Genomic DNA, 18,509 nt, shown 5'->3' with positions numbered 1-18,509 from the left:
TAATTCAGCCATCTGTTAATTAGGTCAGCCGTTTATTTGGAACAACTCTGAAAGAACAAAAATCTAATGGAGAAAATCATCCAGATTCCCTCTGTTTATTTGGGACAATATGCCGCTTAAATGGGACAACTGACTGCTGCCAAACAGCCTCTCACTAGCGTCAGTTGTCTGCACTTGTGTGGCTGTTAGACACTACTTCAACAAGTTAGGAACTAGGAAGAATTAAGGTACCAACCAACAATCTTGAATGCGACCCTGAAAATGAAGATTTGGAAGAATCAATCGTCAAAAACATCGGATGAAGGCAGTTCATTATCTGCACTCGGTGATTTTGTTCATTTACAGTCAATCAAAAGAACACGGTAATGTTCACTGGGTGAATTCCTCCTTCGCTAAATATTAGGAACCAATGCAGTTTAAAGCACTGTAGAAGTATTAGCAGTATTCCAACTTGTTCTGCATTTCATTTAAATATTAATTTGTTAATCAGTTAAACTGCAGTTTGTCATTTTTTAAAAAATATCTTTTTAACTACTTCCATGAAACTTCAGCTCACTGGGGCAGCCACTTAATTGGGCAAAATCTGGTCCCAACATGTCCCAATTAACTGGAATCCACTTTATTTCATTTCTCACCTGAAGCTGCTTAATGTCAAATCAATAACATAATATGGCAAAGCACAATTGAGAACAGCTGTATTATGCTGCCCTCCAAAGAAAGGACAGCAATAAAAAAGTGGCTCTCTATTTTGGATTAAGTGGATCATGTATAGCAACAGAAATATCGTCATGCAAAATACATTAAGACAGATTTCCTTTCACCTCTCAGGAAAATCAAAAGAGAAAGGAAATAATCTTAATTGAGACATACAAGTTAAAAACTATTGTTTCAAACAGGGGTTCCGGACCATTTTTATGCCATGAACCTTTCCCATTAACTGAGGGGTCCGTGGACCCCAGTTTGGGTATCCCCGACAAAGGCTCCTGTATGCGGTAATGTCCGCCATTACTCTTAGTTACATCTGAAAACAGCAGTCATATCACCCTTTCCATATGACGTATTTTAATTGTGCTCTTTTAAACTCAAAACTGTTACAAAAAAACATGTCAACATTCAAGCTCAGAACTACCCCCACAGTACAAAGTCATCAACTGCGCCTATAAACAAACACATGATGCTCTTGCACCCTGGCACAGCTCAAATCAGAAGACAACTGCTAATCACAAAATTAAGCAAGTATGACAGGTCACATTTGGAGTTTAACTTGGTTGACAGAGGAGAAAAGCTGCCAGGACATGTTGCAATAGACACAACAGAACAAGTTATTTAAAAAATATTTTGAATAACAAAAAAAGAATTAATCAAGGGATTGAAATGTGCTCCACATCTTTTTCAATTAATCTTAAGTGACAAGGTTTTGGCAGAAACTTGAATTTAAAGTTTGGCTGAAACTCATAAGTTTTTTTTAAAAAATATGCAAAATTCAGTCTCCCTTGGCAACACACATCAAAGTTGCTGGTGAACGCAGCAGGCCAAGCAGCATCTCTAGGAAGAGGTGCAGTCGACGTTTCAGGCCGAGACCCTTCGTCAGGACTAACTGAAGGAAGAGTGAGTAAGGGATTTGAAAGTTGGAGGGGGAGGGGGAGATCCAAAATGATAGGAGAAGACAGGAGGGGGAGGGATAGAGCCAAGAGCTGGACAGGTGATAGGAAAAAGGGGATACGAGAGGATCATGGGACAGGAGGTCTGGGAAGAAAGACAAGGGGGGGGGACCCAGAGGATGGGCAAGAGGTATATTCAGAGGGACAGAGGGAGAAAAAGGAGAGTGAGAGAAAGAATGTGTGCATAAAAATGAGTAACAGATGGGGTACGAGGGGGAGGTGGGAACTTAGCGGAAGTTAGAGAAGTCGATGTTCATGCCATCAGGTTGGAGGCTACCCAGGCGGAATATAAGGTGTTGTTCCTCCAACCTGAGTGTGGCTTCATCTTTACAGCAGAGGAGGCCGTGGATAGACATGTCAGAATGGGAATGGGATATGGAATTAAAATGTGTGGCCACTGGGAGATCCTGCTTTCTCTGGCGGACAGAGCGTTGATGTTCAGCAAAGCGGTCTCCCAGTCTGCGTCGGGTCTCGCCAATATATAAAATGCCACATTGGGAGCACCGGACACAGTATATCACCCCAGTCGACTCACAGGTGAAGTATTGCCTCACCTGGAAGGACTGTTTGGGGCCCTGAATGGTGGTAAGGGAGGAAGTGTAAGGGCATGTGTAAGCACTTGTTCCGCTTACACGGATAAGTGCCAGGAGGGAGATCAGTGGGGAGGGATGGGGGGGATGAATGGACAGGGGAGTTGTGTAGGGAGCGATCCCTGCAGAATGCGGGGGGGGGGGGGGGGGAGGGAAAGATGTGCTTAGTGGTGGGATCCCGTAGGAGGTGGCGGAAGTTACGGAGAATAATATGTTGGACCTGGAGGCTGGTGGGGTGGTAGGTGAGGACCAGGGGAACCCTATTCCTAGTGGGGTGGCGGGAGGATGGAGTGAGAGCAGATGTACGTGAAATGGGGGAGATGTGTTTAAGAGCAGAGTTGATAGTGGAGGAAGGGAAGCCCCTTTCTTTAAAAAAGGAAGACATCTCCCTCGTCCTAGAATGAAAAGCCTCATCCTGAGAGCAGATGCGGTGGAGACGGAGGAATTGCGAGAAGGGGATGGCGTTTTTGCAAGAGACAGGGTGAGAAGAGGAATAGTCCAGATAGCTGTGAGAGTCAGTAGACTTATAGTAGACATCAGTGGATAAGCTGTCTCCAGAGACAGAGACAGAAAGATCTAGAAAGGGGAGGGAGGTGTCGGAAATGGACCAGGTAAACTTGAGGGCAGGGTGAAAGTTGGAGGCAAAGTTAATAAAGTCAACGAGTTCTGCCCTCCTGGCACTTATCCGTGTAAGCGGAACAAGTGCTACACATGCCCTTACACTTCCTCCCTTACCACCATTCAGGGCCCCAAACAGTCCTTCCAGGTGAGGCAACACTTCACCTGTGAGTCGACTGGGGTGATATACTGCGTCCGGTGCTCCCGATGTGGCCTCTTATATATTGGCGAGACCCGACGCAGACTGGGAGACCGCTTTGCTGAACATCTACGCTCTGTCCGCCAGAGAAAACAGGATCTCCCAGTGGCCACACATTTTAATTCCATATCCCATTCCCATTCTGACATGTCTATCCACGGCCTCCTCTACTGTAAAGATGAAGCCACACTCAGGTTGGAGGAACAACACCTTATATTCTGTCTGGGTAGCCTCCAACCTGATGGCATGAACATCGACTTCTCTAACTTCTGCTAAGGCCCCACCTCCCCCTCGTACCCCATCTGTTACTCATTTTTATGCACACATTCTTTCTCTCACTCTCCTTTTTCTCCCTCTGTCCCTCTGAAAATACCTCTTGCCCATCCTCTGGGTCCCCCCCCAACTTGTCTTTCTTCCCGGACCTCCTGTCCCATGATCCTCTCGTATCCCCTTTTGCCTATCACCTGTCCAGCTCTTGGCTCTATCCCTCCCCCTCCTGTCTTCTCCTATCATTTTGGATCTCCCCCTCCCCCTGCAACTTTCAAATCCCTTACTCACTCTTACTTCAGTTAGTCCTGACAAAGGGTCTTGGCCTGAAACGTCGACTGCACCTCTTCCTACAGATGCTGCTTGGCCTGCTGCGTTCACCAGCAACTTTGATGTGTGTTGCTTGAATTTCCAGCATCTGCAGAATTCCTGTTGTCTCCCTTGGCAGTTAGGAGGGAATTAAATCAAAAATATTTTTCTTATTTTACATCTCAATTTTTAAAAAAGATAGCATAGATCCAAAGAAACTTTGGCATAAAATAGCAGCAAAAGCAAAGGCAACAGGAGTTGTCCATTAGATTCCCAATGTGTGCCTGCATCTTGCCAGTTTTATGCATATAAACACTATGCCCATCTACACATCGCCATCTTTACAGCCTACAACCAGGGACAGTGCATTGTATGGGGCCCAAACAAACTCAGAGCAAAAATAAAAATGTCAGACCCACATCCATTCTTCATGTGGGAAGCATGCAAGGACATACCTCCTGCTTCTCATATGGTAGGAAAACCACTGAAGCAGTTTTTGAAGCCACTTTTTAATAGCCATATTTACCCCATCATGCACAAAAATACACCTTAGTGTGACAAATGCAATAAACAATTACAATTAATCTAAAGAATCTATCAGCAAACAGCCTTTACAAAATTTGGTTCCACTGTGTGACGAATAAATTGAACACAAATCTAATTAGGCATTGCTTGGTGAACTCATCGCATTGTTCCTTTTTATACCGAGTTTGGTAGGATTACAAATTGTGTATAGAAACATTAAATATACATAAACTTCATCATCCACAACCAACATTTCAATTTAAAGTTTCAGAGAAGTTGCAGATGTTAATAATATGTGGAGAGGGGAAGAAAAAGAGGCTTTGGTAATTTGCTGCAGAGAAAAGCAAAATTATTACTGATAATTTACATAACTGACCAGTTACAAAAACAGGAAGCAAGTTAGCTGTAAAATTTGAGTTCAATAAGAGGCTGAGAAGCTCCAAGTACCCCAAAAGAAGCAATGTTGTTCCTCCAGCTTCTGGTGGGTCTCATCGAAACAAAACAGGTCAGGGCTGCTTCCCACATACGAGTATTAGTGACTGGGTAGGCTTGCAAGGAGGGATGAGATCAGAGTCTGGGCTCGATACACTGATTCACATTTGCCAGTTGATTGGAGTGGCACACTCTAACGTCGGAGTAGCGTGGAGAATTAAAATGAACTGATCTTGTTGTAATGTTACTTTTCTTCTCTCTACTTTTATTGTCCAAAGCATTGGATGTTTCCAGAAATACGACCTGTACGTCTCAATATCCCTTTGTTATCTTCTGTAACTGCTCTCGTTCATTTATCAATCAGATGCTTCATCAGCAGCAACTCTGGCCTCACCCAAAAGATAGTCACCGTATCCTGTCCCTGCCTCTTCTATTCCCTCTGTGACCTAAACTATCATTTTCTCACTTCAACCAACACACATCAAAGTTGCTGGTGAATGCAGCAGGCTAGGTAGCATCTCTAGGAAGAGGTACAGTTGATGTTTCAGGCCGAGACCCTCCGTCAGTTCTCACTTCCCCCATTTTGACAAAAGACCTTCAGCCAGAAATTGTTTCTCTTTCCCCAGGTGTTGCCTGACCTCAGTGTTTTTCATTTATACTTCTGGTTCCAAAAGAACTACTTTAACCTCAGTTCATAACGTAATGGCTTCGATTATAACTTTGGACTCAAACCTAACACTTCCCACTGACATATCAGTACATTACTGAGAGGTATATTAAACTAAACTTTCCAATGGACAACTTTTCATGGTCTATTTTGGGCCTCAAACATTTTCTTATGGATATCAAATAACATGCAATAGATAACACATGAGTTAACACAGATTAATACAGAGCCCAGTTATGATAACGACTTGCAGTACTGGATCAGGACTTCCAAAGTCAAGAGAGTGGAACTATGAAACAGCTATTCCACTTTAAAAACTCTCCCACACAGGTTTCTGTCATCATTGGATACAAATGACAACTAATCAATCAATGGAGATTTTGAATACACCCCAGATATTGTCTTCACAACACTGAAAACATGATATGCAAGTATATAAATTGCTTAGAGGAAAGAGTGCAACAAGTTCACCTGCCAAACATTTCAACGCACTTGCACATGATTAAAATTAAACTGTGCCTTAAAGTCCTATAAGCACAGAAGTGTAAATTTCTCCAGAGAGCCAGACCCTCCAATCAATCTGCACATGTCAATCAGTGCATTGAGCCTCGATTGTGATTTTATCTCTCCTTCCATACCTACAAATTATATGACCTTATTGCTAAATAAGCTTTATACACTTTCACCGACTTCACAATGAAGTTACCATCCAGAGCAACTGAGATACAGCGGCTGACAGAATGCTGCAAGCACAACAACTTGTGTCTCAACATGGATAAGACTAAAGAGGTGATTTAGGAAGGTACAGGCTGACCAATCCTCAATTGTGCAAATACGCCTCCTCGGCTGAGAGGGTTAGGAGCACCAAGTTTCTGGGAGTGCATATAACGACAATCTCATTTGGTCCCTTACCACCACCTCTTTAGCCAAGAAAGCACAGCAACACTCCACTACATGAGAGATTGAAGCAAGCGAGGCTGCCTCCCCTCTTCCAATGTAACCAATTTTTACAGGAGCACCACTGAGTGTCCTAACCATCTACATCATCTTCTGGAAGGGGAATTGCAAAGCATCTGACCCCAAAGCCCTATGAATGATGCAAAGACTGCTGAGAGGATCTTATTGTTCACCCATCTGAGATATTTATCAAGAGCACCACATACACAGGGCCCTTAGCATTGTCAATGATCCCTCCCACCCATCCCACAATCTCTTTGACTCCTATCATCAGGCAGGAGGTACCATAGCATTAAGATAAGGACTGTTAGGATGGGAAACAGCTTACCCAAGGCTATGAGACGACTGAACTCCCTGCCACCACCCAGGTCTCATCATGCATGAAGCGCCAGTAGCATTTTACAGTTTACTTTTTAAACTTATTAACTTATTTTAAGCAAGTCACACAAGAAAGCTGATAAATAATGGGAAATTTGTCTTACAAGGTTGGCCAAGTTAAGCTAGTAGCTGTTGGAATGTATAAGTGTGAGAGAGGTCTTGAGGGTCTCAAAAGACTGAATGCAAAAAGGATGTTTTTACTTGTGAAGACATCTAGAATTATGACATATTGTTTAAAAATAAGGATTGCACACTTGGCGACAGAGAGGGTGCATAATTTTCTGAGGGCTGAGTGTCTTTGGAACTCTTTTCCTTTTAAGTGCATAAGAAGCAGTCTAAATATCTTAACACACAAGAAGTTATGCAAGGGGATGAGGGGTTACCAGTGCTGAAAATCCAGCCATTCATTGTGGATTACAGGCAAGAGGCCAAATGACCTGCTCTGAACTCATGGACATTGATCGTTCCCCATTTTAGAGCCATCTGTACCATCTTAAATTTCATATTAGATCCCAGTTTCTACATTTATAATGGAAAAGTCCGGGACTGCACGAGGGTGCAATTACAGTTTCAAATCAGAATCAGGTTTTTTTTAAATCACTGACAAATGTCGTGAAATTTGTTGCTTACGGCAGCAATACAATACATAACAATTACAAGGCTCTCCTCCGTTATGTCCTGTTTAAGTTTAGAGAAAATAAGTCGGACATTCGAAACACCCTTTAAATTTGAGCAAATCTGGCGACCTTTTAGCCAATATTTTCATTTAATTTGATTTATTACTCTTTCAATCTTTTTTCCCCCCCAAAGTTTTAGAGTTGATCGGAAAGTCTTTCTTTTTTGGTCTTATCCTCAAAATGGACTGCCCAGTCCCCTTTTTTTGTTTTTCTTTTAAATGTATAGTGCAGTGGGTTTTTTTTCTCTTCATTTAAAACTCTCTTTTCATAAACTGATAAGAGGAGAATTGCTGTTTTCAGTTTTTTTTTAATCTATTTTATACTAGTTTAACAATATCTATGATTTTGACAATGTCTATCTTAATCTTGGTTTGTATTATTACTGATAATATATTTGAGATAATTATGCTCCTTTTAAATAAAGAAAAATTACAATATTAAAAAATAAAAAGAGTGAGAGAGCAAAATAGTGACGTACTCTCCACAGACTCAATAAAAAAAAACCATAAGGCAATGCAAACACTGAAAAACATTCATACAAAGCCAGGCTATGGTAAGAATATGTGGGAGTTGGGTATAGTGAAGAGCAAAGGTTGTTTTGAGAATTATAGGAAATGTGTGTGGTTACCATCGACGTTCTTCCAGCAACCAACGTCCATTCTAAATGTTGATTATTTTTCTTGCCCCAAGACTCATTACTTCTCATCAAAATGGAATGGCAACAAAAAAAATTAAGAACAAACTAGAAAAAAATGAATGCAGATTCATCTGGATATGAATACAGACTCTAGCTGAACACCCACATACTGACAAGTGTCAGAGATGCTGCCTGACTTGCTGAGTTCCTCCAGCATGTTGTGTGTATTGCCATAGTTCTCCTTGCACATCTCTGATGGTGGTTTCACTATGCCATTTCTCTCAGTCTCTACCTTATCCGTGATCCACCTCTGCCTTCATGCTATAGTTCAACTAAATTCTGGAAGTGAACCCTTCATCTTCAAGGGCATCTTTGGACGCAAGCCAACTGATCACAGTTGCACCAGAAGAAACCTGGATAGGTCAAGTGTTCACTTCTAAAATTCAGCAGAGATTCCATTATCCCACTTTGAGCTGAGTTCACTCCACTATATAGCACCTCTCTGACTTTGCTCTGCAGAAATGCTCAAGTAAATTTTTCAGCAGCAAAATTTGATGGCTACATGAAAAAAGAAATCCTTGTAGCAGTTGAGGCACATAAATCTACATGACTGAGCAAGTGTTTTAAATGTCACTTGCTTTTTCTTTCTAGTTTAAAGAAATACGGTTGAACACCATTTTGGATTATAAAAAACACAGATTTTATAGATAAAAACTGAGGTGCCAATAGCATTGACTCTCTGAAAAAAAAAAGGCTCACTGAGAAGTTTAGGAACTTTTGGTCTAGACCTAGACCATACCCTTCACACATTCTCTTCATTCCACCTTCGAAGCATGTGATGCAATCTAATCCAAGCACCAGCTAAATAAAGCAGTTATGTTACCAGGCATATTATTGGTCTCTGCAATGCATACAGAGAACAATTACCAACTGCCACACAGTCTAATGGCTGTGTTCACCTCGCAAACTGCCAGGAAATGCTAACTTTAAAATCAGCCACATTATGCATGTATGATAGATTCAGATACATTCTAAATGAAACTCAAGTGAGAAAATAATTTCATGAATGAAATACTTCAATTTCTGATAGAAGAGCAGAATTAAATTTCTTCTGAAACAGAACTGAATGGTTGAGTTATTAGTTATTAAATTTTCTGTCAACATTAACTAGATTTTGCATTATAGTATTTACTATATGGTGTAATTAATTTTGCATTCTAATGCTTGTGTTAATCACAATGAGGTTCAGAAAGGCATTAAATTCCCAAGGAGAATTATGCCATCCTAGAATGTCCCATTGTAAATGTGCTCAAACATGTAAAACTAGATAATTTTATGACATGACATATTTGCCTGTCTGCATGGACTAGGGAGACAAGGTACACTGCATTAGAAGATAACACTCCCTATAAAGCATTTTTTCCCGAAGTGGTGCCCAGTAACAGACAATTACAGACCTACTCTTACAGTTTCTACGGTAAATCTGCTGGTGCAAACGTATCCAATTCTGTATCAATTGTTAATTTGCAAATTTATAAAGTTTCAGTAATGAACTGCATCTGTGGTACAAGACAAAGATTTATACAGAAATATGGATGATAACATGCTGCACTAAACCTCTAATACAAATACTTGCCATGAAGTGTAGCATTGGATTTTCAAGTGATATTTAAATGGTATTACTTACGTCCTTCGTATGAGTAAAAATCTTTACGTTATGTCTCTGTCTAAACGTACAATTTATCATATTTTATAATAAATATTACATACAACAGGATAGTCAATATAACATAGAAATACAAGCAATCATTAAATGTCTCCAATGTGCTTGCATTTAAGCACTCAGAATTCTCTTCCATTATATGCTTCAGAAACCAGCTTGTTTCACTCTGAGGTTTAAAAAGTTTCAATGAGATTTTATATATATACTTAATATCATTAACAATTTAGAGATAGATGAAAATTGTCTTCTCAGTAATGAACAAATATTTAAATCAGCAAGGCAAACTAAAAGTAAGATCACCTTACCTACATTCCTGCCTACAAGTGTGAATGGTCACATCTAGTACATTTCAGACTGAGTCCAATAAATATCAAATACTATTGAGGGAATTCAAATTCCAGATAGCTGCTATGTTCGGGAATACATCTACTTTCTGAGAATTGCTTTAAAATTACTCAATTGCCCACCTTCAATATTGTCCAATAACAATCACCAGAATCCTAAATGGCCCAACCACAAACACCACAGCTAGGTACTGTACAGACAATGCGTCAAGTTCTGATTCTTGAGCCTTTTTATCTTCTAAAGAATACTACTCTTCCTGCTGATATGAATTCTAGCATCATCCAGAATGATGCCCCTAATCAGAAACATAACCATTCCACCACCATCAACATCGATTTCTTCCAGCTCCTGTTTACATCATAAGATGAGTGGCAAAAACTGGAAGTTTCCCTGAAAGACTCCCAAACCTATGAATTCTCCCACCAAAAGGCTCAAAGGACAACAGGCACATGGGCTGTTTTCTGCTTCGTGGAGACCGCTTTCACTTGGTTACAAATCATTCCTTAATTGCCACTGGAGCGAAACTGTATAGGACTCCTCACCGAACAACACATATATAGGAATACCTAACTGTAGTGGTTCAAAATGATACCTCACTGCCACCATTTTATTGGCCATTAGGTATGTGGAATAAATAATGGCTTGTAAATCACCATGAGTAAACAAAGTCAAAATATAGAAAACGGCATTTCCTGGTCAAGGTTGAGTGCATTGTCATATACACAAGTAAATATATGCACAGGTTCAATGAGAAACACACTGGCACATTGCATCATATAAACAGCATTCACAAGAAAGACTAATTAAAAATTACACCTCCCCCCCCCACACACAATTAAATCAAAAGCCACTGTGATATTACAAAGGTATGAAACGTGACAAATTGATGAATCTTTCATATTTCCACACACACATAGAAATTACAGTTCGAACAACACCATGCCAATTCAGCATAGTGACACAGTAAAATTGACCTGTAAAGTTAGTTCGGAATTCTTCAAGTGGTAAAGTCACAAGCTGAACTTCTGTAGAGCTCCATGCCAATAAGGCTAATCTTTTGTCTGGGAAATAAAAACATTCCAGAAGAGAATCAATCACGTTATGAACACATATGGAGAGAACACAAAATCAAGTGACTTGTCAGAAGTTGAGTGAAACTCCTCTGCTAGCTGTTAAAGACCATAAAGGAAAGCAAAACTGAGAAAAGATCTATACTGATACTACCCACGTGACGCGTGCAAAATGAGGTACTATTTTCCGAAGGATGCAAAAAAGGGAAAAAAAATCCAGTTATACAGTGTATTTAACAACTTCAGATTCCCCCAGAAGTAATCCATGAGAGTATTAGTTATTCTAGGCTCAACAAAACCCCATAAACAACCACAGTAATAACCAAAAAATCTGTACTAGATGAGACAAATTCACCAAGACATCAGAGATATGCCTAAATAGCTTCCTACTATTTCTATGATGCAGAGCTTTGAGTGATCAGAAAGTTACTTTCTCCGGCCTTTCTGTTTTCCTCTCCTAGCTATTGCTACCCCAATACAAATGTCAGATGAATCTGAGAACCAGGCTCAGCTGTCTGTAAGCTACAACCAAGCTATACTAAAAGCAGATTCATGCTGTTATTAATCATACTGGAGATTGCTTTCAGTAACCCTGAGCTATGCAAACACATTTGTCATGATATTATTCCACCAGCATTAGCAAGGCAAAATGCATTCATCTTACACTGCAAATGAAGTACTGACAGGACAATAATTTTTTTTAAAAAGTTCGATATTCCATACTTGGGTTTGCTTGCCCATTATTTCTGTGAATTGACCAAAGGAACATGACATATTATTAACAGAGAAAGGAAAAGTACCTCAAATTATCTGAACTGCTCATGCCCCTGGTGCAAATTGAAAAGCTCACTGGAAACAAAATATAATGAATGGGTTTTCAGAATCTCTGGGCATTATTTGTTAACATTAAACAATCCTCATAATTGGCACTGAAGACATCAAACTATTGTCTTTGATCACTTTACTTTACTCTCTCCATTATTACACTGTTTATATGGTGAATAAAAATTTTCTGTTGTAGAATGTTGAAAAATCTTTCGTCTCCCATTACAATTTCCATTTCTTAACTATACATATCATAACCCACCCTTGAAGCCGCTTAAATCTGAACCACACTGCTTTTAATCGTGTTGACTGGGATGTTTTGACATTTCCATGCCTTCAAGTTCACAAACCTGCTTCAACTCATCTGGAGTTAAAACTCCAATCTGCATCTTTGTTCTCACTCAACTCCAATTCATATTCCAATTTTGCTTCCTTTGTTTTACTTTCTGTAAATTTTGCATTGAGCAAAACTCTACAATATTGTCTCAACTTTCGCACTCTCACCACCTTGTGCTCCCAATTACACATATTTTTGCTCCTGGTCTAGTTGCTCCACATTTCATCTTCTGTAATTGTACAACCAGAGACATCTATACTCTTCTAATTAAGGCCAGTTACTCATCCCCAAACTTCCGAGAGCCACCCTTTCAAATGCCCAAATCCAATCCCTGGAACTTACTTCACCCCCTTCCTTCTCTAAACCAAAAAAAGTCCTTTAACCAATCTTTTGGTCATCTCTTTAAAGTAGGTTAGAAAACTTGATAATATTTCCAATGAACTGTTTTGGGACAAGTTCTGGACAAAGTGTACCTCGATTAAAAAAATCGCAAACACCCGAGATAAGAAAACATAATGAAATCAATGGATTCTGTCTATGTATAACAGAAGTTACTTCACAGAATATCAAAAAAATAACCAGAGTATCTTTACATTTTGATTAACATATATAATTTATTGAAACAATAGATATAATCAATAACAGATTTTCAATTAATGACATGATCTGCTGAGATTTGAACCCAATCTGATTCCATGAAAAAATTGAGAGATTAACAATAAAAGTAAACTGAAGGACAAAGGTAGTTATAAAAATAGTATACAAATGTAACTAGCTATTATATCGCAATTGCTGCTGGAAGTCTGTGCATAGTCATTAAGCTGAGCCATGACTAACCTCAGACAAACGTGTTGCTGACTTAGATCAAGTTCATATTTGAAAGCTGAACACATAACCACGAGGGTGAAGAAAGATAACTCCACCCCTCACATGGGATGAAACAGCAGCCAAAAGGATTATAGCTACTAGGGAGGGTGAAAGCAGTTGACAAAGAAAAATAATGGGGCTATAACCGCTGCTGAGGAATATGATAAAAACCCCATAATGTTTCTATTAAAAGGGCTGTACTTCATGAGGCAAAAAAATATAAAAGGCACAGGAAAATTTCTGAAATTTCAGCACAATCTACAGTGAGGTAGAAATCACAGCATCACCTTTTTTTTAAAAAGAGCAAGCAATATTAGCAAGTGTTAATACTTAATGACGTGAAACATCACTCTCCACAAATGCTGCCTGACATGCTGAGAATTTCAAGGTACAAATGAGGCCTTCCGTTGATTGGGGTCAACCATGGATACTACATCCTAAACTGTTGCAAGTCGATATGCATGCCAGGGTGAGCGAGCTGTTGCCCATGCAGCAGGCTCCCTCACTTTCCACCTAATAAACCCAAAGGAACAGCAGAGACTGATACAGTTTGGCACGAGTGGCGTCTCTGAAGTTGCTAGTCAGCGTTGAACTCAACGAAGCCTTGGGATTCCAGCTCAGGATTTTCCTTGAGGCTTACTCCCGAAGCCATCCCCATGAGTGGGTACAGCTGCAAGGCAGCAGAGGTTTGAGATCAGAGTTTTTCTCCTCCAAGATGTCAACCACAGTTGACAAGCCCCATCTGCACAAAGCGACTGGTTTTAAGGTGCCAGTATCCCACCTTTGCCCCTTCTCCTGTCAGTAGAAACAATTCCAGGAGCTAAGCCACACGTGAAAGCCAGGAGCTGGACTTGGGTGTTAGAGGCTATTTGCCACATACACCATTGGGAACATGTAGTGGGAACTTACCCCCGCTACCTCCTATGGCTGTGACAACCTTACGGAATCTTCAAGATACAACTTGCTGCCTTTAAGTACGAGCAATTCTTGAAGCATTACATATGTCATTACTTTAAAAATACACATTTAACGAAAATGCAAACAAGGTTCTCTCAATTTTTTTTAAAGCATCAATCCAAATTCCTTCATATTGCTCCCTTCAAAACAATTTCATGATAAGCAAGGGCTTATCCTGGACACAAGGAATTCTGCAGATGCTGGAAATTCAAGCAACACACATCAAAGTTGCTTCTCCCTTGTGACTGAGGAAGCTTATACAACTTGGAAATGAGAAACCAGGCTTGCCCCTTTCTTTTCATAGATCACAGCAGTTGTGGAGGTTGTATCCCTAGAACACCATCCATACTCACAATGTTCCATAATGTGAAGTCCTATTTCCATTGAACCCCACACCTCAGAGAGAGAGCCTTTCCTACAGGAGGATTCTCTCTCATATTAAGCTATTTTATCCATGGTGACTAAATGATCAACCACCATAACTTATTAGCTAAGACCAATATTAGACTTCAAGATGGACAAAACTTATGCACCAGGAACAAGTTTAGAAGTGAAGATACCAGGGAAAGGAAAAGAGATTCAAGAACCAATTTCATGGGTAAAAGGTGGAGGAGTTCAGATGAGTAATGGGTTAAACTATGATGACTTTGTGGAGGTAGAGCCATCAGAGAAAATGACTCTCAGATAAAGAATGTGGCAGCACTGCATGCTGAGATATCTGTTCATTTCCTCAGACTGGAGCGACTCACCTGGGACTGCTAACCCAATCACAGAGGTCATATTCAAGTCTTATTGTTAGTATTGAGTACACAGATAAAAATTGAAAGGCAAGAGAAATTAATTATATTTCCCCACAGACAAATGCTGCAAAGGCAAATTTAATTCTCTCTCAAATTTTACATATAACTTGTCAATTTCCATTACCAAAACACACCGTAATGCAGGTGTCACTTGTACTTCTGGCTCAATCTTTCTCAATTTACATCCTAACATAGTTAACACAAGTGTTTCTCCAATTGAACACTCTAGTGTAGAACATGAAATGACTTTTATACTGACGTCATGTGATAGAAAAGTACTTAGAAAGTATTCACAAACTCAAATATACTTGAAATTCTGCTTCCCCTTAAAGGATTATAAAGCAAAGAACATCTGTGTTTTGGTAGCATAATTTTATTTTGTTGAAATATTAGTAGATGAGCTCCAAAGCTGCACAGATAGATCAATAAGCAAATACCATTGTTAAGTGCTATTTCTTTCAGTTTTATGAAGAACTTAAGAAATAGGAGTGGTCTATTTGTATCATCATGGAGGTTTTGACGATCAAAAGTCATTGATCTTTTACAAGTGTCACTTCTCTGCAGTAATTTCATTCTCTGTGATTCAATTAATACCTAAATAAAGTTTTTAAATGTGACTTATACTTAGTGACTAAACCTCCACAGCTTTCCTTCGGTTAAAAAAAAATGTATGATTTGCTACCTTTTGGGTGAAAAAATACTTTTGTCATCTTCATCATGAATGGCAAAATCATTACTTTGAGGCTGAGCCCTGGTTCAAGACACCAGAAATATCTGTGGAGATAAATAACTGCAATAGCTCTCATGAAATAGAAGCAAGCCCTTTAGCCCATCAAATTGATGCTGGCTCCCAAAACAATTCAATTCACCCAATTATTTCACTGTAACTCATTTTCTCACAAAAGTCCAGCAACTTCACCCCAATTATCCTACCAATGACCTACAATAGGGGCAATTTATTGCAGTTAATAATCTACAAGCCAGCAAATCTTTCAAATACAGTAGGAAAACAGGATCCAGAGGAAACACACAGAATCAAAATGAAAATATGCAAACGCCACAGATAGCATGAGAGGACAGAATCAAACTGGGGTAATGGAGGTACAAGGTATGAACAAAAGTAGCTGTCCACCCTTGTCATACTTCGAATCTTAATATGTATTTTAACTACACAGAACAAAAGCAAGTTATCAACACAGACGTGGTAGAAATTTCTATCCAAACATAATAACAGTCCTGGAATATTATCGTTAAACAAACTATTTATGACATACCCCAATTTGTGTTTTATCAGTATTAATACGTTCTGACGAGAAAAACTAATTATAGCAATACACAGCTAACAACACCAGGTTAACTTTCAATCAAAAGTACTAATCACTTATTGTCTTCAAGAAATTTTCAACTGATTGAAACAAGTGCTGATGATATTAAACGCTAAAGCCTTCAGCTGCCCCTCGAACCCGCCCAGCATCCGGACCCAGACCCCATTCCCTCTCAATACACATCAGGCATTTCACTCGACATTACCTAAACCCCGGACCCTCCTTGGAATTTTTCGAAGGCGATGCCGCATTTGCCCTTTTATTAAATAGCTTCTGTAGCAGAGTTGGAGCCATTTTGTACCATTTTATTGGTACAAAATAAGATCATTCGGTAGCATTGTAAATAAAAGTTAAACAACTCCATTTAGAGCTTCACAGTCATGTGACTAACATCGGCAGCCAGCCGCACCGTACGCTCCCATTGGACACCATGTCAACAACGACCAACTTTCTGATTGGATGTTGTCTCGGTACCGCTATTGATAATTGGACTGGAGCGTACAAATGGGCGTGTTTTCATTGGCTAAGTCCTGAACGCCCTACATCCTCCAATCAAAGCGATTGGATAGTAAGCGGCTGAAGCACGCCTTTCGCATGTGGCCGGTGAAACTCGAGTGGGCTCTGGCGGTTAGCCAGGTGCCTTCTTTCGGGATCGGGTAATGTGGCACCCAAGAGCAAGGTAACCGTAATACAGCAAATAACTGGCAATGAATCAGTAAAGGACACCACGGCTATAAATAGCGTACTCAGAGGATGCGCTTTAGTGCCTTCGAACTGGAGATGATCTCGTTGAATTGGATGAAGACAGCAGTGTTAAAGGTGGACACCGCCAACAAGTGACATCGTTTTTTAAAAAAAAAGTTGGTGGAAAATACGGGTTTCTAGATCAAAATGCTAAAGAATCAACGAGAAAACACTGATTTTTAGATCCAGTATTGCGTAATGAGAGAATGGTTGATTTAAAATGATAATTTTTAAGGGAAATAGCAACACACATCAAAGTTGCTGGTGAACGCAGCAGGCCAAGCAGCATCTCTAGGAAGAGGTGCAGTCGACGTTTCAGGCTGAGACCCTTTGTCAGGACTAACTGAAGGAAGAGTGAGTAAGGGATTTGAAAGTTGGATAGGGAGGGGGAGATCCAAAATGATAGGAGAAGACAGGAGGGGGAGGGATGGAGCCAAGAGCTGGACAGGTGATTGGCAAAGGGGATATGAGAGGATCATGGGACAGGAGTCCGAGAAGAAAGACAAGGGGGGGGGGACCCAGAGGATGGGCAAGAGGTATATTCAGAGGGACAGAGGAAGAAAAAGGAGAGTGAGAGAAAGAATGTGTGCATAAAAATGAGTAACAGATGGGGTACGAGGGGGAGGTGGGGCCTTAGCGGAAGTTAGAGAAGTCGATGTTCATGCCATCAGGTTGGAGGCTACCCAGGCGGAATATAAGGTGTTGTTCCTCCAACCTGAGTGTGGCTTCATCTTTACAGTAGAGGAGGCCGTGGATAGACATGTCAGAATGGGAATGGGATGTGGAATTAAAATGTGTGGCCAGTGGGAGATCCTGCTTTCTCTGGTGAACAGAGCGTTGATGTTCAGCAAAGCGGTCTCCCAGTCTGCGTCGGGTCTCGCCAATATATAAAAGGCCACATCGGGAGCACCGGACGCAGTATATCACCCCAGTCGACTCACAGGTGAAGTGTTGCCTCACCTGGAAGGACTGTTTGGGTCCCTGAATGGTGGTAAGGGAGGAAGTGTAAGGGCATGTGTAGCACTTGTTCCGCTTACACGGATAAGTGCCAGGAGAGAGATCAGTGGGGAGGGATGGGGGGGGGACGAATGGACAAGGGAGTTGTGTAGGGAGCGATCCCTGCGGAATGCAGAGAGAGGTGGGGAGGGAAAGGTGTGCTTAGTGGTGGGATCCCGTTGGAGGTGGCGGAAGTTACGGAGAATAATATGTTGAACCCGGAGGCTGGTGGGGTGGTAGGTGAGGACCAGGGGAACCCTATTCCTAATGGGGTGGTGGGAGGATGGAGTGAGAGCAGATGTACGTGAAATGGGGGAGATGCGTTTAAGAGCAGAGTTGATAGTGGAGGAAGGGAAGCCCCTTTCTTTAAAAAAGGAAGACATCTCCCTCGTCGTAGAATGAAAAGCCTCATCCTGAGAGCAGATGCGGCGGAGACGGAGGAATTGCGAGAAGGGGATGGCGTTTTTGCAAGAGACAGGGTGAGAAGAGGAATAGTCCAGATAGCTGTGAGAGTCAGTAGGCTTATAGTAGACATCAGTGGATAAGCTGTCTCCAGAGACAGAGACAGAAAGATCTAGAAAGGGGAGGGAGGTGTCGGAAATG

General features: G+C 40.7%; 1 protein-coding gene across 2 annotated transcripts in view; it reads right to left on the bottom strand.

Annotated features, from left to right (window-relative positions):
* The window catches only part of LOC140196569 (folliculin-interacting protein 2-like), an 87,629-nt gene extending 71,071 nt beyond the window's left edge, over window positions 1-16,558 (bottom strand). For both annotated transcript variants that reach the window (XM_072255999.1, XM_072256000.1), the window contains exon 1: window positions 16,372-16,558. In XM_072255999.1, coding sequence (XP_072112100.1) covers window positions 16,372-16,460 — 89 coding nt within the window. In that variant the 5' untranslated portion in view covers window positions 16,461-16,558. The remainder of the gene's footprint in view (window positions 1-16,371) is intronic.
* Window positions 16,559-18,509: the final 1,951 nt, after the last annotated feature.

The sequence above is a fragment of the Mobula birostris genome, chromosome 4 (assembly GCF_030028105.1).
Source record: "Mobula birostris isolate sMobBir1 chromosome 4, sMobBir1.hap1, whole genome shotgun sequence".
NCBI classification, from domain to species: Eukaryota; Metazoa; Chordata; class Chondrichthyes; order Myliobatiformes; family Myliobatidae; genus Mobula; species Mobula birostris.
The sequence above is the reverse complement of the archived record's forward strand: the minus strand, read 5'-3'. Positions and strand labels throughout refer to the sequence as shown.